At 36.3% G+C, this 21,048-nt stretch overlaps 1 protein-coding gene across 2 annotated transcripts in view; it reads right to left on the reverse strand.

Annotated features, from left to right (window-relative positions):
* Nucleotides 1-21,048, reverse strand: part of DAB1 (DAB adaptor protein 1) — a gene marked incomplete at both ends in the record, with an annotated part of 184,670 nt that overhangs the window by 5,251 nt on the left and 158,371 nt on the right. For both annotated transcript variants that reach the window (XM_083360534.1, XM_083360533.1), the window contains 3 exons: nucleotides 1,221-1,329; nucleotides 1,928-1,990; nucleotides 6,486-6,542. In XM_083360534.1, coding sequence (XP_083216660.1) covers nucleotides 1,221-1,329; nucleotides 1,928-1,990; nucleotides 6,486-6,542 — 229 coding nt within the window. The remainder of the gene's footprint in view (nucleotides 1-1,220; nucleotides 1,330-1,927; nucleotides 1,991-6,485; nucleotides 6,543-21,048) is intronic.

The following is a 21,048-nucleotide window of genomic DNA, read 5'->3' on the forward strand; positions in this document are numbered from 1 at the left end:
TATAATACTACTAGACTGATGGCCAAAATTAGAAGAAGGATCAAGTTGAGAAACTATGACTAGACCAGTACAAAACTATATTTGCCTTAACAAGATTATATTTCCTGTAGCAGGACAAGAGTGACCCAGTTATGTTTTTTTCATGAGAATCTACATGATCAGAATTTATCTCTTTCAGAGTGCTTGAGATATTTATTTATTTATTTATTTTTAATTCCATTTATATCCCGCCCTTCTCCGAAGACTCAGGGCGGCTTACAAGCTTAGCAGTAGCCTTCATTCTATGTATATGCCAGCTTATTAGGGCTTTCACACACACACCCCAAGCGGCATTATTACAAAGCCAGCTTATTGCCCCCAACAATCTGGGTCCTCATTTTACCTACCTCAGAAGGATGGAAGGCTGAGTCAACCTTGAGCCTGGTGGGACTCGAACCTGCACTAATTGCAGGCAGCTGGTGTTACTTAAGGAGGCATTAGCCCACTGCTCCACCAAGATATTCACCCACTTCCCATCTCCATTATGCAGCCTGGCACAGATCATAGCAACCTGCAGTGTTTGTAGCTTGATGTTCAATTATAAGCAGCTCAGAAGCTTGTTTTATTCTTTCATTTTATTAGTAAGTTGGTTAACTGACAACATTCCTTTATCTGTTGCATATTCATCATAACTCCTAAGCTAGGAGAAAAAGGGTTTTCCAAGTTGTTTCTAACCTACTTTTTCCCCCTCTTTCATTTTTGACACTATCCACCACCCAAGAAGTAATTTTGACCCTGAAAAGACTATCTCAAAAGATCTAGCAGTTGGTGCTGATTTATGCATGAAACTGGTTCCTTATCCCTGTTTGGAAAAAAAGACAACTATACATCCAGATATGTATTCATATAAGCTGGTTAATTGTTCTAACTGTCAGGAAGTTTCTCCTTAGTTCTAGGTTGTTTCTCTCCTTGACTAGTTTCCATCCGTTGCTTCTTGTCCTGCCTTCAGGTGCTTTGGAGAATAGCTTGACTCCCTCTTCTTTGTGGCAGCCCCTGAGATATTGGAACACTGCTATCATGTCACACCTCGACTTTCTGGGAGTTGAAGTCATAAAAGAGCCAAGGTTGCCTATCCCTGGTCTAGGACTTCAAATGTTTTGATGTGTAATACAATAACATCCCTTAATCCCTTAGATTGAGCTTCAAATTTCCAGTTAAAGAGCTTGATGGAAAATACTTACCTGAGGGTACAGCAGCAGTGCTGTAAGGTACAGAACTAAATACCTCTGTACTAGCAGGAAGTGACTGGGATGAAGATGGGATAAAGGCATCACCTGGAGTTGCAGGGGTCTATAAAACAAGAAACAATTAAAATGCCTTGATAAGCTGTCACAGGTTTCATGTGCCGCTTTCATTGCCAAGCTCCAAACATATCCTTTACCTAATTAAAAGAACTATTGCATGTACGAAAAAAGCCAGCAGTGGATGATAAGTGGCAGTAGTAGAAGAGAGAGGGGATAAATGTGAACAAATGACAAGGAAAGCTACCTATTATTAGAAACAGGATAAGAAATGGTATCACCAAATTCTCATAAAATTTGTAGATATTTGGCAAAATCTGAATGTGTTCTTTTGCAACTTCTAAAATATACCGGTATGCAAATTCTTTCAACACCTGTTTCTTCATAAAAGTCTAAGGCTGTGTAATTTTAGTAACTTCACAGGGGATTAGCATAAGTAATTTAAGGTTTTAAAAGTAAGATAATTAGCAATGTTGTAGAGGAAGAAATTCAAACTGGGTAATACATCTGTAAATCTTTTTTGGAATTCTGTCAAATTCAGTCTTCAGCCTTTCCCATAAATATCAAAATTTGTTATGTATTGATATTATGAAAACGTTGACACTGGCCTACAAGAAACAATCCAGAATTTTAACAGCAATACTTACAGGGGGAGAGGTTATATCAGGAGGAGTGGACATATCCCCAAACAGCTCTAGTTGGGGAACAGCCTGTAAATAATTTCAAAATGAGACAGAATTAGTCATATTTTTCTAATCCATGGAGGAGGGAAAGCAAGTTCAATTTCTCAACATTATCTATTTTAAAGTAAATTATTTAAATACTGATTGCTAACTTTTGGATACTAGGGGAACACGTAAAAAAAAGACATTATTTTACATTTTATTGTTTAGTATCTTTTTTCATAGAAATATCTTTTTAAAAATTTTTGTAGGGAAGGGATTTTCTATTCTCCCAGAGCAGAAATATTAATTTGATTTCAGTAGAAATAGTCTTTGACTTATGGCCGCAATGGAACCCAAAATTTCTGTTGCTAAGTGAGTTTTGCCCCATTTTTTGACCTTTCTTGCCACAGTTAAGTGAATCACTGCAGCTGTTAAATTAGTAACACGGTTGTTAAGTGAATCTGTATTCCCCATTGACTTTGCTTGTCAGAAGGTCACAAAAGGGGATTGCATGACTCCAGGACGTTGCAACCGTCATAAATATGAGTCAGTTGCAAAGCATCTAAATTTTGATCATGTGACACTGGGGATGCTGCAAAGGTCATGTGAAAAATGGGTCATAAATCACTTTTCTCAGTGCTGTTATAACTTTGAACAGTCATTAAACGAACTGTTATAAGTTAAGGACTACCTGTATTTAACTGACTTTAACATAGAGAGAAGCCTGTGAACATCCTTGTGCAGCTTTACACCATCACCTATGCATTGATTTCTGCTCATCCTCTATACTAGTTTATTTTACTTTCTTATTGTTTGAAACAGATCATTCCATTATCAAAATATTGTCTTATTTCCCATTTTGAGCCATTGAAAACAAGCATATTAATATTACAGACTAAATAAGCAAACAGATAAATAAAACCAAATGTAAACATAGATGGCCTTCTGTTCAACCCCAATAAAAACAATTTGAAATCAGTGTAAATAAAAATGACATTTAATCGCATGTCTGGAAGAGATATGGACACAGTAATATCTATAACTGGATTGGTCTTCAGAAACAGCACCAACCAAAGATATTTAGTTTTCTCCCTTTGAAAGGAAATGAGGTACAATGATTAATATAAACCATGTTAACTGCCATGTTCACAGGACTTTTCGTCTTTATGAACATTCAAAAGTCAAATATATCTTTAAAACATAATTCATATCTTTTTAATGGCCAGAATGTGTAAAGTACGGTAACTTAGGAACTAATGTTCAATAAGGTGCTTCCAAGTTTTAAAGTGAGTTTTCTTATAGACGCATTTCAGGGAAAAGATGCTAACTGCTGAGGCTACGTTAATGTAAATAGCACTTTTTAAGGAACCAAAGGAGCAGTATTTATTTGCATAACTGATATGGCTACCTGTCATAAAATGATTCTAAGCAATTCACAACAATAATCCATAAAAGCAAAGATAAAAAACAAAAATATCCTTCCGCTCTCTTACCAGACTAAACCACCTCCCAATACAATATTTAAGGGAGGGGACCTGGAGTGTGCCCATCCTATCTAACCTAGTAGGGCAGGCAAAGACCTTCAAACAGAGGTAGTTCCTAGCCTGACCCTGTGACATGTAGGACTTTAAAGGTGAAACCCAGCACTTTGAATTGCCCACAGAAGGCAACTAGGAACCAGTGCAGTTCATGCAGCTTTGATATAACTCAGATGAACGGCAGAGAGAGCAAGCTTCATGTGCTGCTTCATTCTGGGCCAGTTGCAGCTTCCAGCTAATCTTCAAGCGTAGCCCCATTAGAGAATATTGCAACGATCCAACAGAAGATATCTAAGGTATATATGATTGTGAACAAGGCAGAAATAATTGCAGTTGGCACATAAGATGAATTTTGTACAAGCCCCCGCCCCCACTCCATCCTGACTGCCACCTGCTCTTCCAGCTGGAGCCATAAGTCCAGAAGGACCCCCCAAAACATGGACCAAATACATTTGGGGGAGTTTACCTCATCCAAAGTCAAAGATGTAAATTCTCCTAACCCGGTGGTGAGGGGTAAAGACCCACAACCACTCGATTTTGCTAGGATTGAATTTCAGCTGGCTTCTCCCCATTCCAAGTGAATTCCAGTATTTTCTGTATGTAAAGGGAAACTTTATGGAAAGTTCTTCCAGAAATAAAATGAAGATACTGCTAGTCCTTCCCTATATAAGTACCAGATAGGATAAAGAAGGATGATCCATAGCATTATAAAAAGCTTCATTTCATTAAATGCCACTCATTTCTTAAGGTTGCATTTCTTATGTAGTAAAAAGACAGAAAACCCCTACTCCTTAAAAGGGATTTATTTCCCAATTGTTATGGGAAAATAACAGCTTTCAGCTTTTAGAATTCAAGAGTGCTTTGATAAAGCAGCGCTTTGGTTAATTAATTTTTTTATTCTAAGAAGAATAAAAACATCCTGTACTTCTTACAATCAGGTTACAAGCATGCTATTATACAAATTGTGGCTTCGGTGGTAAAGAACCACTTGTGCAATGTTATGTCTGAAATTGAAACTCAGATAATCCTCAACATTATAAGAACATAATTATTGTAAAGGCAACCATGTTTGGCAAAGTGAAATTTGTTATATGTTTTTCTAGTTCTGAATGATAGTCATTGCTTAGCAAACTCAGCCTTCAGTTGAATTTGCAAATGTAGCACACCTATGTATATTATACTGTAATTGTAACTGCATAGTGAATTATTTATGGAAAGATGTAAAGAAAACATGATGATATGACAAACTGATGAACTACATGAGGAATTGCATTACTATGCAAATAATGAAATTAAGAAAATTAACTTGACAATATAAGTACATGGTCTGTTTTGACACTAATAAGTTTCTTTGCAAGTACATATTTTATTTGAAGTAAATCAAAAGATTGCTTGCTTCCATGTGAATTTAATTCCTTCACACACTAAATCCAATAATTGAAGACCATTAATATTTGAAGAATGGTATGTATGTATTGCATTTAAAAGTAAGTATATCTAATATTATATAAAATATGACTATGTAAACTTGAAAAAAGAGTCTTGATTCAAAGACCAAAACACCCCTTTCAACTGAATCTTCAAATAGCTTAAAATGTTTTTTTCCCTTTTTTTTTTTAAGAAAAAGCTCCTTTGAATAGCTCTGGAAAGATTTGAAGCCTTTGGAGATTTGCAAACTTTCTAGCTTTGTAGAGAGAATTTGCAGACTCTCATTCATATATAAACTAAGCTGGGGAGAGCAGTGATATTAATGAGTACCTGGTCAATGAATGAAATCACTGTCCCAAATATAGAAGTGGTACTCCCACAATCTCAGTCAATTTCTACTCACACACACAATCCCTCAATTGAGGTGGGATCACCAAGAAGGAGAGGGACAGGGGAAGATACCTGTTCCAGTTTTTTCTTTATTTTTGTTTTACATCTATGCCTTTTTACTTTTCTTTAATTCACTTATCTATCTGATTTGCAGCATAGATTCTTCTCATATATAGCAATCTATAGCACTTATGAGATCCCCTGTATTGCCTTATCACCTTCCCATTAATCATAATCATAATAATTATTCAAGCTACTTATTCTGTCTCTATTTTGTTTTTATCTAAGTAGGTCAATTTTCATGTCTTGGTCTGGGATATCCTTGAATTAATCTTAGACTATTCTGTCTGTATATATGTATATGCAGTGCTTTTTTTGTAAAAGAAAAAGGTGCCAGAACTCACACATGTCATACAACCCGCTTTGCCTACCCTACAAGGTTCCATCCAAAAAAGGTGCCGGAACTCCGTTCTGAGCGTTCTATGAGAAAAAAAGCCCTGTGTATATGTATATATATGTGTATATATATGATACTTTTTATATACTTCTCTTATGAATTTTACTGGACTATTTTCAGGCTGTTTTATCTGTTTTAAAAGAAGTGTGGAAATATTTTAAAATTTCATTGCAGTCCAAACCTTGAAGATATCAGACTGAAAGTTTAATTAATATCCTTTAAAGGGTTATGTTGTCACATTTCTCCAAAAATAAATAGCAGTTGCAGGCATTTTCATGTTTCCCCATCATAAGCTATAGTCCAATATTTTATTACATAGACATATTTATGGTTATCTGCCAAATTAGAGCATTGATTCATGATAAATGGTCAGAATTCAAATCTACATGAAATTCTTGGAGGCCTAGAATTCTTTTTAAATCTATCTCATCAAGTCATTAAGAACTGACCATACAGATAATCCATAGGTCGCATTACACTGTATTAAAATTATATTCTATAAATTGTAACATGTTTCACAATGATCTTGTTAATTCCCTACCCATACATCATGTTGTATGTACTTTGATATAACACAAAAAAATAAAGTTCAATTTCTGCTCCTAGATGCAATGTATAAATAAAATCAGTATTTTTCTACCTTGTTACGTTAAGTGATTAATGTCTGTTTAGACTCTTGAAAGAGCTATGAACAATTATTTTCACAACTAACAGAGAATTAGCTTACCTGAGTTATTCTACCAAGATTTTCCTCTATGTCCAACAACAAGTTTTCATTCTCCAGCTGTAATGGATGATTGATGAACATGAAAATGGATGATTTATGAAAAATGACACATACTATTGGACACAACAATGATGAGTTCAACAATTATCAATTTAATATCTGAGCAAAAACCATTGCAATAGTTTTAATTAAAATGTCTTTGTTCATATTAATAACATAATTAGATTGAATATATACTACAAATGGAATTAAATTTATGCCAATGCAATGAACTGAAAATGGAGCATGAACACAGGTGTATATAGAATTCAGAATGAATCCACAGTTCTTCTGTGGATATAACTTAAGATCACCCATACCTATGCCACTCTTCAGAAAAAAGATGGAATAGAAGCACAATGAAATAAGTAAGTAAGTAATAAAAGCCCTCAGTCTCTTCCCAGGCACGAATGGGAGTAACTGGTTTATCACATAAATAATGATGTTCTAAGATGGCGGCGCCTGGAATGGCTGCGGCTGCATTGGCTCTTGAAGGTGAATAGTTTTGGGAGGGATAGTAAGGGCTATAGGCCACATGATCAGGAAGATTTTAATGTGTTGGAGCAACATGGTGGAACTAAGGTAACATACGACATACGACCAACAATCTTTGCTGGCATGGCAAGTTTCTAGTTGTTTTGGAACTGTTGGTAAGACTGTTAAAAGTCGTTGGTGCTGTTTGAATTTGTTCTACCAGCAGCAAGATCTGACTGCTGGCCCAGTGATGGATTGTATTGCAAATCAGGACTGTTTCCAGAGGAGGCAGAGGAGGAGAGGACCTGGAGCTTATGGAGCGAAGGAACTGGATGAGGCTGTCGGCAGGCCCAGAGGAAGAGAGAGAGGCTTTTGGAGGAGTTGGTGGCGGCAGCAGCGTGCTCCAGGGGCGAAAAGAAGCAAGGCCTCTTTAAGGAAAAGGTGGAACAGTCAGGATCAGAAAAAGGAAAGAAGGCGAGGTTGTCAGAATACAAGCGAACTTGAGGGCTAATCCACATGGAGCCCCATTTTCATCTGTCCTGTTTGCCATCGTTCACTCTCTAGAGACTAAAATGGACAATGTGAAATTTGAGCGGGCCACGAACAAGGAGTATATATCGGAGGTGGTGACCCTTTGAGAGCTATATGCAACAAAATTTCATTTTGATGTATGCCGATTGGTGTACATTCAAAATGACAATAAAGTTATCATCATAAGTTTAAAATGGATAAAAGTGGCCATGTTCTCTATATATTATGCTCACACTTCTTGTGCTTTTTACATGGATACTTTACTTTTTTCCCCTCCAAAGGTAAAAGGATATGTGAGAAAAATAGATCCTGCAGTTGGAGAAGTTATAACAACCTCGTCTGATGTTGAATAGGCATCTATCCTTTAATAGTGCTTTCAGGATGCCTTTTGTTCTTCTGCCATGTTCAGAGAAATAGCAATAGCACTTAAGCTTATATACTGCTTCATAGTACTTTATATCCCTTTCTAAGCGGTTCACTGAGTTAATGTATTTCCTGCAACAATCAGGGTCCTCATTTTACTTATTTTGGAAAGATGGAAGGCTGAGTCAACCTTGAGCGGTCAGGATTGGACTGCTGCCAGTGAGCAGAGTCAGCCTGCAATAGTGCATTCTAACCACTGTGCCACCATGGTTCTTTCCATCTCTTCCCCCCCCCATCCCCGCAATATGGCTCCCCTTAATGCATATTCCTCCTATCATGACTCCTTGATTACACAATATACTCCTATCATAATCAATCTGGTAGCTCATTAATACATAGAAATCACAATTTATTGTTACAGAAACACCATTTTGCAGGGGAATAGCTGTTGCTTTGTAATTCCTTCAAGTAGCTCTTTTGCATTTAACAGGGAAGAGCTGAATAACCAGGCATAAATACATAGCTAAATTGTTTAAATACATATAGACATATATATTTTTCTCTGACCTAGCCATTGCTATCTGGATTTTTCCTTAAAGGTATCACACCTATGCCTTGGGTATACCAAGCTGATTTATTGCATGAAACATTTTTCCAAATCATTCCTATTCAATTATATCAATATGATATGAAATCCGATTTTGTAAAGAATACAATTAAAACTAAATTATTCAGCAATTATTACCATTATTTTCAATTTGAAAAATTATTTTTAACTATTGTAGGCTACCTTTCAAAACTGAATTTCTGTTTTTCTAAGTTTTAATCAGAATATCAGCATTCTGAATAGCAATTAAAATATGCAAGGGTCATAATTAGAGTTCAGAGTAGAAATTATAAAAGGAGAGGGTAGAATATAGGCTTTTAACCAAAGGTTTAATAAAACAGATTATTTTGGGAAAGGAATTTCTGAATGACTGTTAAATCCGAATTGACATTATTTGTATCAAGGTATGTTATCAATTTATATCATTTACATCATTATACAATTGAAGCATTGATGGCAACTGTATCAATACCATTTGCTTCATCACACAAATGATATTCATAATGCAAAAACACAAAGTACATTAGTTATATGAATAACATAATACAAATTATGTCAATTGTCTGGACTATTTCAGAAACAATAGACATTCTTTGGGCATTCAATCTCAACTAATTGTAGTTTGTTTTATCTGAAGTCTGCTAAATTTGGACAATTAAGCTTTTACTTCAATTAAAAACTTTCATGCAGCATTCAACTGTAAAATTAAGACACTAATCAGTAATATGAATGATAGAACAAAAATTCCTTTTTGTGGCACCAAAAAGATGATAAAGTTAGCACTCTTTTGGAGGAGCTATTCCTAAATGGGGAACTACTCCTGGAAAACCAATATGGTAGAGTAGTTAAGATGGTGGAGTAAGATTGTGGTAACTGGTTTGGTAATCTTTATCCAAATCTGCTAAGTGACCCTGGACTAGCCATTCCTTTTCAGCCCATGAAGTATTGCTATTATGGGGATAAAATCAAGGGAGATCCCAACCTAAGTCTGATGCTCCTGAAAGAGAGTTGAATACAACTAAAAAGGACTATTTATGGGTAGCCAACACATCTGAATCTTTGATGATCAATCTATTCTGGTCAACCTATTCTCCAAAGCACCTGAAGCAAGACAAGAAGCAATGGGTAGAAACTAATCAAGGACAGAATCAACCTAGAACTAAGGAGAAATTTCCTGACAGTCAGAAAAATTAATCAGTACAATAACTTGCCTCTAGAAGTTGTGGGTGCTCCAACACTGGAGATTTCTAAGAATAGATTGGACAACCATTTGTCTGAAATGGTGTAGGCTTGAGCAAAGAGTTGGAGTAGAAGACCTTCCAACTCTATTATTCTGTTATTATGATGATTTCAGTGAACAGGTAGGAATTTGTGGGATAAGGTATTCTTTTAGAAATAGTAGCCCCAAGTCAAGGATGGCTTTATATATTAACATTAGCACAATTGGGGTAGAAAATGAAGTTGAGATAATGGAAATTGTAAAAAAAAAACAACTGGCATGAAACTCCTTCAGTTTGGATCAGATACACAGGAGACCTATAGACTCGTGTCACCAATAGACTGGTGGCATTTTATTTATTTACACTCTTTACAGTATTTTATAGACTTCCCCAATCCTGCAAGACTCCAGTAGTTTACAGAAAAGCCAACATAAAATAACTGAAGCAGTATTTTTTAAAAAAGCTCACAAATCAACTAAGATTACTGACAGCCACAATCAGTTCAGGCTAGTGGGGCTCTGGGAAACAGTTTTTGCAGTCTTAGGCAATTCATAGAGAAACAGAGTCAAGTACAACTCTAAGGTGCACTCAATTGAATGGGGGCTATAAACCCACTTTGCAAGGTTGTTTAGAGCAGGGGTGTCAAACTCAATTTCATTGAGGGCCGCATCAGCATTGTGGTTGCCCTCAAGGGGCCGGGTGGGCGTGGCCTACTGGGTGGGCATGGCTAGAGTGCGTATGGCCTACTGGGTGGGCATGGCCAGCTCTACATCATTCACATCAAGGGTGCCTATGGGGGCCTGGGTAGGAATGGGACAGATCTGAGGGTCTCTGGGCCAGGGCCAAGGGAGTGGGGGCCGTTCCCTCACTGTTTCCAGGATGGCTTCGCGGGCCACATGAAACCACTTCGCGGGCCAGATCCAGCCCCCGGGCCTTGTGTTTGACATGTCTGGTTTAGAGGAACACAGGTAGAGGAGCATTATATATTCTGGTTTTGCTCTTGAGTTTTCTTTTGAAAAATAAAGTTATAAATATAAACTATTTTTTATCCTTATGAACTTCTCAGATTTGCCCCCTTTTTCTGGTTTGTTCTTTATTTTTGCAAGGCGAGATGGCCACTGTATATGTATCTCATGTGGAATGAGAATAGATGACACACAGTAGACCCTCTCTAGATGTTTGGATTATATAGGCAAATTCAATTTTGGCAAGATGTTGCCTGATGCATCCTGGCTACCCTTGAAAGGTACCTAGAACCAGTGCAACAACCATAAAATAAGTATTATTTTCCATTGGCAATAATCTGGCTACCATTTTCTGTAGCAGTTGCAGCTTCCAAGTCCTTTCTAAAGGCAGTCCCACAGAGAATATGATACTAGCTGAGTTGTAATTAGGGTATCTATTACATTCACAAGAGCATCTGGCTGAGATAAGCTTACAAATTTCCTCCTTTTCAAAGACTCTCCTAGGACTTAATTTATACTAGTAGTAATGAAGTAAAAAGAATAATATGTCAGTGCAATTAAAGGACTAAGAAAGGGATAGGTAAAATCAGAAACTGTACCTAAATTGAAAGAAACAGGAAACTGAGGAGACATTAATAAATTACTTTGGATCAAATTACAATCATTTGCCAAATGTAAAATTAAGTTCTGCTAAAATAAACAGAATTTATTTTTATTTCTTCTCTTTTGACAAACATGTTTTTGTCCCTATTCTTCTTACTGCTATGCTGTCTCACAGGGCATCCTCACCTGCGCCAATGGAACCGACTGCTATTTTGAAGATGTCCCAGGAAGCAGAACAGCCTAACTAGGGAGGAACATTGTTCAGAGTTCAACAGAGCATTTGCAACACCCAAGGCAAGACTTCCCAGACAACAATTGCCCAGCAAGTTACCACATGTCTCGAGGGTCCAATTATTAAGTAGCCCTTGGGCTGTGTCTTCCATAAGTTCTCATTCTGCATCACTTTCTGCCGAGGAAATACTTCCTATGGGTGAACCATTAGTGTCTCTTAGACCATGGAAATGTCTTCAGTTGAAATTTTGCTGGGCCGCATTGCACTTACTGGGAGCAAATGTTTCCCCCCCCATCTTTAGACATTTCAATAGAAAAGATTTTGCCAATTAAAGTAAACAGTCCTATTCTCAGCACCCTGTTTAAAACTATGAGAAGACTGAGAAGGTATGTGATTGCAGGATCCTTCTATAGGTTCCTTTTGTGAGGAGATTAATTTTTAATCACCTGGCTATGTGTCTTAGATAGATAAAAAAACAAAGCTGATAATTAAGTCTGTAAAGAATATATGACCATGCTACAACTGCCTGAAATAGAAGCCCTGCTAATAAACTTTGAACCTTTCTGTATCAGCATATCAGTAACAAAACATTTTATGTATTCTAAAAGATGTATGTGTGTCTCAGTGGGTAGATGTTGTGTGTTGTATCCAAAGGATCTTCACCCTGGACTTTATTTGTGATGCTAAAATGCTGAGAACATCTGTGCATTAAAAGAATAATATATATATATATATATATATATATATATATATATATATATATATATATATATATATATATATATATATATACACACACATATATATACATATATATATATATATACATATATATATATACATACATATATATATATATATATATATATATATATATATATATATATATATATATATATATATGATTTATTTATTAAATACAGACATTTTATTTTTCTGTCTCTAGTGGAGTCATTAAAACAGTAAAAGACCAAGAACTGCCACTACAAAACAGCAGTAATATTAAATTTTCAAAAGAAACGGGAATCCTCAGTAGGCTACTAATGATGTTACTAGGGTATATTAATTAGCTAAGACCCAATTTAAATTTGATTACTGGATCTAGCAAGAATGAATTTCAATGTGAGATTTGAATGTAAAGAAAAAAATGATTCAAACCAATTTGAGAACCAATGAAACAGTGCTATAATGGGAAGAATATACAGTAAATGCTTTAGCTACTGTACTTCATTTTTATCGTATTGTACTACCGTATATTTTTGGCAGAATAAGCTAGGTTTAGTGTTTACTAGCAAGCTTAGCCTCTTCTGGGAATGTCAGTTTAAAACATTTTTAAAAATCCTACAGTATGTATGTTATTGTATCTATATACGACTAAAACTTGCATTGTCATGACTTTTAACTGGGTGAAATAGTACATCATAGGGCAACAATTTTTGAATGAAGATAATTCAAATGAGCTAAGTTACAGAATGTATCCAAAATCAAGGACTCTTGATTCCTGAGGGAATGATATTTAGGAAGATCGTGGCTGCTTTAGTGCAACTGATTGCTACTGTGTGCTGGGCTGCTGCTACAGTTGTGTGATCTTTGTTTTCAATGTTCCCAGTCAGACTTGCAATCCTTTGTTCCTTCCCCACCCAGCAGTAACTGCTGGAAAGGGAAGGGAAGGGGGAAGGGAGAAAGGAAGAAACTCCTGCATGCCACTTCCCATGTTGCTTCCCTCATTTGTATGGCACCTCTTGGACACCCCATGTACCCTCCCTAATCTGCAATGCTCCCATATACTGTCCAGCCTGCACAGTACCTCTTGCACACCCCCATACACATTTCCCAGCACACCCCTCCCGAGTGACATCCTCAACCATGAGAGTAGTAACTCTCATGCACCCATGACTTCTACGCATTCTTAATTTGTGCCAACAAGCATCCTACTTGACTTGCATTGTATGCTTTATACACCCCCTTCATACACCCTATGACTCCAACACGCTCTTTTCAACAGCACCTCTCATGAATCCCCAGGCATCTTTCCTGGCCTATACCTGTATGCCCCCCCATCAAGTGACATCTCAGGTACCAACATACCCTTCTTAACTCACAAGGCACCTCTTGCACTGAAGAAAAAAGGGCTACTTTGCTGTTATTTGGCAAAGCACAGGACTTTCCCTCATCATAATATGACGGGGGTGGGGGAGCCTTTTTCTCTCAGCACGCATTTTGAAACCTGAGCTGGCTCTGCCAACATGGAGAAAAATTGTGTAGCTAAGCGGTAAAGAGGTAATGCAGAAAGAGCGGGAAGGCTTCCTTTGCCGAGAATTGTCCCAAAAGTACTTTTTCAAAAGGCAACTGGAGTGATTTTCCTTGAGGATGTTTCACTTCTCATCCAAGAAGCTGACCGAGCTGAAGAAGCTTCAGCAAAATGTCCTCAAGGAAAAACAAAGCCCAGTTGCCTTTTGAAAAAGCACTTTAGGGGCAACTATGACCTGGATGATGGAGAATCTCCACAGACTTTTCCCTAGAATTACACCAACTCATGGTTTAAAAATGCATGCTAAGGATGGAAAGATGCTGCTGGAATTCTCCCACATGGCCTAGCGAGAGAGGACTGCTCTCCTTCCCTGTCCCCAACTCCTGAGCTCTGCAGATCTTCCTAAGGTAAACAAGGGATTGTGAGGAACAGTGAGGAACAAAGCAGGCCCAGTCCCTTTTAGGGTGGGGCTGGCAGGCAGGATGAGGGGGAAATAGATAGTGGGTGTGCTGAAGTGTCTCTTCAATTGGTTGTAAGGGCAAAAGACCTGGAGGGTTCTGCAGAATTCATAACTTTGAAATAGGGTCGTTTATAGCTTTTGGGCCGTCTGTGGTAACTTTGAATGGTCAATTAAATGTTGTACCTTGAGGATTCCCTATATTCAGTGAAACTATATACAATATAGGGCAATTCAAAACTGATTTTTTTTTGTTCTTCATTTCAGGAATGATTTTAGCTTGGTTAATCATTTAGGTGGTGCGTAGGTTTGTTTATCAGGAATCTATTATCAGAAGCTTTGAATAGTTTATATGTAGCTCTAGGCTTGCTAGAAGAGTCACTGTTTCTGAAGGAGCTCATGTTCTTTTGAACTATTTTGGAAATTAACAGGAGGGTAACATAATGGATAGTTCAAGGTGAAAGAACTTTTTTCAGTTGATTATATAATCTTCAGAAGGACATTACTCTGTATTATTAAAGTAAGATTTTGTTATAGAGATTAGTTAAATATGGACTGCTTAAAGTAGTTTATGAGCTTTTGTGTGTATGTGTCTTCATGTCTCTTGGTGACTGTCTGCACTAGTTCTTACAATGTGCTTAACAAGTTTACCACTGCATTCTTCCTAGGGTTGCGGGAGTGTGAGTTAAGGTAGGACTAGAACTCCCAGACTCCTAGTCTCTAGCCTGGTGCCTCTTAACTACTACCCCAAATTGGCTCTCCTATAGTTTATTGTTTTATTTCCCATTCTTCATATTGTTCAGTGAAATTAGTTAAATGCTATTAATTATATAACATATCCTGGTGTTTGTTCATAACTCAGAAGCTGCATATAAAAATTTGCATACAATAGTCTGTATGCTGCTTTCGAGCTGCATAATATCTATTAAGCAATTAATTACATTTTTAATACTTAAGATGTTTGCAACAGAAAACATTTGAGCAAATCATAAAAATATCTTCTTGATCTAATGGATGGAGACACCAATTCAAAAATGTAATAAAGTAGTTAATTGCTTTGTCTCTGTACTGAAAAATGCATTATTAAAAAGTCTGTTTAAAATTGGCACATTTCAGAAGTGCAAATTCTGGAAGATGAATGCAAAACTGTTTCTTAACTGTTGGATTTTTCAATATTCAATTGCATGACTTATTTAGAAATCTCCTTTACTGGTAGAGCAAAAGGACTGCACATTTTATTAAAATGTAAGTATATACTCATGAACAAAAACTTTTATATTTTTGAGATAGTTATTGTTACTTAGAATGGGTTAAACCCTGACTACCTGAACATATTTTTCATTTGTGTGAGCAAATTAAAATACTGTAGGTACAATAATTATTGCAATTAACAAGGATTGGAAACCTCATATTGAAATATGGTTTCAATTAACTATGATTTACTATTACATAATAGCCTGCATCAAACTTAGCTTATTCTTCATACCAAACCCACTGCCCACTTATCCATACCTTGTATCAGAAAATATACAAGCTTAAGAAGATACTACAATCTTTACTTCTGTCAGACAACATAACACAGACACAAAGTCTTCCTTAAAAACAAGCAAGCAAGCAACAATTAAAAAGAAGAAGAAAAGAAACATTATTGTTTTGGCTTGCCGAATGAGACAATGAATAATAACAAAAAATGAATTTAGATATCTTACAGATAACCACACTTGATATTGATAAAATAAATGTGATGAAGGAGTTAAAAGCTTAAGACTGGGGGAAACTATTTGAAATCCACTTATAGTCATGGAAGGTCACTTGTTGATTATGGACCAACCAATCTCAAACTGATGATGAAAATAAAATATAAAAGTATAAGTTTCTTTGAATTCCTAGAGAACAATGTGTATGAAAATTAACAAAGCAAACAAGCGGAAAATATGTCGGAGAATTCAAAATTCTTGCTTAGCCTAGAAATATCAATAGATCTTTTTTCTCCTCTTCATGGTGTTAACATAATGAAGCAAAACTACAAACAGGACAATTAAAGATTGATAATTATTTCCTTATATAATTTATAGTTTAACAGCATCATTTGTTCTCATTAGATAATGCCCAACAATTAATCGCTTTAGAAAGGGGCTGGAGAAATTCACTAATGAGAGAACTATTAATAGTTGCTAGCTTTGATAGCTTTAGACTACTTCCTGAATCATGGCAGGTGCTACTAGCTCCCAGGTAACAGTAGTGAAAGAGGACAGGTTGCTTATTAATTTCCTGAATGAATCTGTTTTGTCACTATAGGTGGTTCTTGACTTGTGATATTTATTTAACAAAGTTTCCAAGTTACAATTGCCTTAGTGAAAGTGACTTATGATCTGTCCTTGAAGTTATGACTAGCATGCTACCCTGTGGTCATATAAATGCAATTTGGGCGCTTGGCAATTGGAATAATAATAATAATAATAATAATAATAATAATAATAATAATAATAATAATAATAATAATAATAATAATAATAATTTGGAAGGGACTTTGGAGGCCATCTAGTCCAACCCCCTATACCATTTCAAACAAATGGTTATTATACTGTCTCTTCTTAAAAACTTCCAGTGTTGGAGCATTCACAGCTTCTGGAGGCAGGTGGTTCCACTGATTAATTGTTCTAACTGTCAAAAAATTTCTCCTTAGTTCTAGGTTGCTTCTCTCTTTGGTTAATTTCCATCCATTGCTTCTTGTCCTGCCTTCAGGTGATTTGGAGAATAGCTTGACTCCCTCTTCTTTGTGGCAGCCCCTGAGATATTGGAACACTGCTATCATGTCACCCCTTGTCCTTCTCTTGATTAGACTAGACATACCCAATTCCAGCAACTGTTCCTTATACGTCCCCTAATCATCTTTGTTGCTCTTCTCTGTACTCTTTCTAGAGTCTCAACATCTTTTTTACATCGTGGTGACCAAAACTGGATGCAGTATTCCAAGTGTGGCCTTACAACAGTAAATCATGTGATCACAACTTGTGACATTCCCAGCTTAACAACTGTGGTAAAAAATAGTTGTAAAATCAGGTCACATGATAATTTGCTGAATGACTGCATGGCTTAGCAACCAAAATTCTGATCCCAATTTTGATCATAACTCAAGAACTACCTGTATATAATAACACAGAATGATGGACTAAATGGCATGATCCACCAGGATTCTTATGTTACAGAAATATGAAGAAAGGAAGGCTGATGAGAGATAATGCTAATATCAAATCCTAGTAACCGTATAGATGTTTGCCATGATGATCTGTTCATAGCCTGGTCTTTCAGGTTTCCACTTTCACATTCATACAAAGACCAAGATCCTCATATAACAGGTCAAAAATATGTGTATTTGAACCTAGTCAACTGTGTCTTGAATGAGACATCTGGATTGATTTGTTTAATGATATATCTCTTTGTTTCTTTGGCTGCTTGTGGTATTTGCAAGACTTTTCTCCAACTCCAAAGTTCACAAGCATGAATACTCCTTCTGTCCTGCTTCTTGAAGTTCCACTTAATAATAAAACTGCTTGTGTATTTAAAAGCATTTCACTGATTTTTCATTCTCTGTTTTCTCTCTTTGCTTTGGCAACAAAATTCCTTTCCTTCCCATCTGCTCATTAACTTGCTTTATATCTGGCTGCCTAGCTGAACTATAGGTTTAAAATACCTGCATATTTACTACACTCTTCACAGCTCATGCCATATATTTTAAAAGTTCATATTTGATCTTAGTATAATACAGGCATTTGTATTTTTTTAGCAGAATATAGACATATGTATTTAATTGCTAGCCAACTACATGTAGAAGAATTATAATATTGCATTATTGGATAAAGATTTCACTGCTACAAATTTTGTCTCATGATAAGAAAATCCTAGGGGGACGCGGTGGCTCAGTGGGTTAGGACTCTGAGCTTTCGATCAGAAGGTTGGCAGTTTGGTGGGTCAAATCCCGAGTGCCGTGTAGCAGAGTGAGCACCTGTTACTTGTCCCAGCTTCTGCCAACCTAGCAGTTCGAAAGCACGTAAAAATGCAAGTAGAAAAATAGGGACCACTATGGTGGGAAGGTAACAGAGTTCCATGCGCCTTTGGCGTCTAGTCATGCCGGCCACATGACCATGGAAATGTCCTCGGACAAGCACTGGTTCTTGGGCTTTGAAATGGAGATGAGCACCGGCCCCTAGAGTTGGAAACGACTAGCAGGCATGTGCGGGGGAACCTTTACCTTTAAGAAAACCCTGATTATTTCTGAAAGATGAGTAAATGTATTTATAAATATGTGATTAGATTAACATCCAGAAGTTACAAACTATTTAAGAAGTAATTAATATTCCAGCTTATTTGCTGACTTGATTCCAAGAAAGTTATTCAGGTAATCAACACGTGAATTGATCCATTTAGGTTTGTACTACTCAACACAATTTATAGTCAAATTAATCCTAAATTCCCTCTGTGTTGTATTTGTTTACCTTTAAATCACAGTCTCATTAAAAGGCAGGAACTACGACCAGGAAATAATACTAAAAGCAGTAACATTAACTGCACTAATATCTTTATATCACTTTTCCTGGTATGATTCCCGTTAGGCACTTTGAGACATTTATGTATTCATGCTGTATTGAAGATTTATATATGATCACAATAATGAGGACCAATTATCAAGCTTTTGAGGTGGTAAAAATGCATCCTCAGGCTAAGCACTGTGAACCAAGGGCAGTATTTAACAATGAATAAAGAACAAAAGAGATGCACGCCAGAAAATATGATATATTGACTGTTTTCTCAAAGTAGGTGATCAGAAAGGAAGTGCTTTTAGAGGACCGTTCAAGCATTTGGTAGCAAGACTGCAAAAGAAAGAACGGGCTAAAGCTCTTTTTTAAACATAACAATAGTATATTTATTATTTATTTATTTAACTTGTATCACACCTTTATTATATTTACAAATAACTCCTGGCAAACGTATCCAACAAACCGTCCTCCTATTTTTCCCACAACAACAACCTTGAGTGGTTTGTGGGCTGAAACAAGAGTGACTGGCCCAAAGTTACCCAGTTGGCTTCCATGGTTAAAGTGGGACTTGAATTCATGTTTTCCTGCTTCTAGCCTGGTGCCTTAACTACTGGACCAAACTGGTATGGACAGGCTTTTGATCTTTAAGTATTTTTTTTAATACTGAAGATTCAAGGTAAGGTATTAAGATAAGCAAGCTTAAATTTACTGCTTTTATCATAACTCTTCCTTCCCTTTGTACCCTTTTCTTTTGTTGAGCACAACACACACATAATTTGTTGTGAATTAGTGCTGCCTGTCAAAGCCTGATAAACAGATTTTCAGCCTGGAGAAAAAGTCAAGATGGTATATTAAGGACAGTACATCAGAAATTGTTTGTAGCTGAATTCTGCATGGTTCTGGTGATGGGATTGCATCCTCTAAAACATTGGAGACCAGCAGCTTAATGGTTTCTTTAAATATAATTTAAGAACATGGAACTGCTTCTGTGGCAAACACCTTCCCATTGCTCACACAAATCATTGAATTACACAATTCAAAATAAGAAAAACCTGATATCTGAAGTCACGATGTAAAAAAAGATATTGAGACTCTAGAAAGAGTACAGAGAAGAGCAACAAAGATGATTAGGGGACTGGAGGCTAAAACATATAAGGAACAGTTGCTGGAATTGTTTATACTAGGCATAAAGTAAGTATTTTGAACAGATTATGCCTATAATTTCTGGATCATATAAACCTCTGACCAAAAATAGTCCAAAATTCACACTGAAAATATTGTAACATTATTAAAAGTTTTGCTCTCTTTAGACTACATTTTGCCTGAGATCCTGTGATTGATATGGTTCTCTTGTCTGTTCCAATGCTGTAAACACTATATTCTTGTCCAATTGATTCTATTCCATGCTATAGTGCAGACACATTTCATTTCCTGGTGCTACAGTCTGGAAAGAGTACTTTGGATGCAATTTATTTCCAGTTTCTTTGTTATAGGGATGGACCGTGATGCTGTATCATTCTCCGAATACATTTTATCACTTTAAACAAATAATCTCTGCTGGGATAAGCAGACATGCTATGTTCCTACATGCAGAAGTTGGTGGAGATAGTTAAAATATTTATTTTTAAGAAATAACAAGTTCTTGATCTACTCGTCCTTGCAGTAAGACCACTCACTCACTTAAAACTCTTTAAAATGTATCATCCAAGGATTAATTTATCCTTAAGTTTTACTTTCTCCTGATTCTCTGGACATACCAGAAAAGTTCAGATAAAATATTTTAAACTTCCTAATAACTGCAACTAATGATGGCAAATGGAAAATTCAAAAGATTCATTTGATCTTTATGATGCTACAAATCAAGTCAAAAGACTTTCTTCCATTTGTCAGATGCATAATGATGTGGTGCAAATTTCCTGATATCACTTTCTCTCTTCTTTGTTTAAACATACCAAACTGCAGTGCTTTTTTTGTAAAAGAAAAGGGTGCCAGAACTCACACATGTCATACAACCCGTCTTGCCTACCCTACAAGGTTCCATCCAAAAAAGGTGCCGGAACTCCATTCTGAGCATTCTATGACAAAAAAATGCCTGCCAAACTGTAAATTTACGTAGAGACAAAGGAATATGATTTGCATGCAGATAAATCCTAGAATCTGTTTTAGAAATCTCTGTCTAAAACATGATGATTTTGACATCCTGGTTAATTACTTCTTTTAGTGAAAACAACACTGAGTTAGATAACAGTCAGACATAAGTTAAGGGAGTTTCATATATTGGAA

The sequence above is a fragment of the Vipera ursinii genome (genome assembly GCF_947247035.1).
Source record: "Vipera ursinii genome assembly, chromosome: 3".
Lineage (NCBI taxonomy): Eukaryota > Metazoa > Chordata > Lepidosauria > Squamata > Viperidae > Vipera > Vipera ursinii.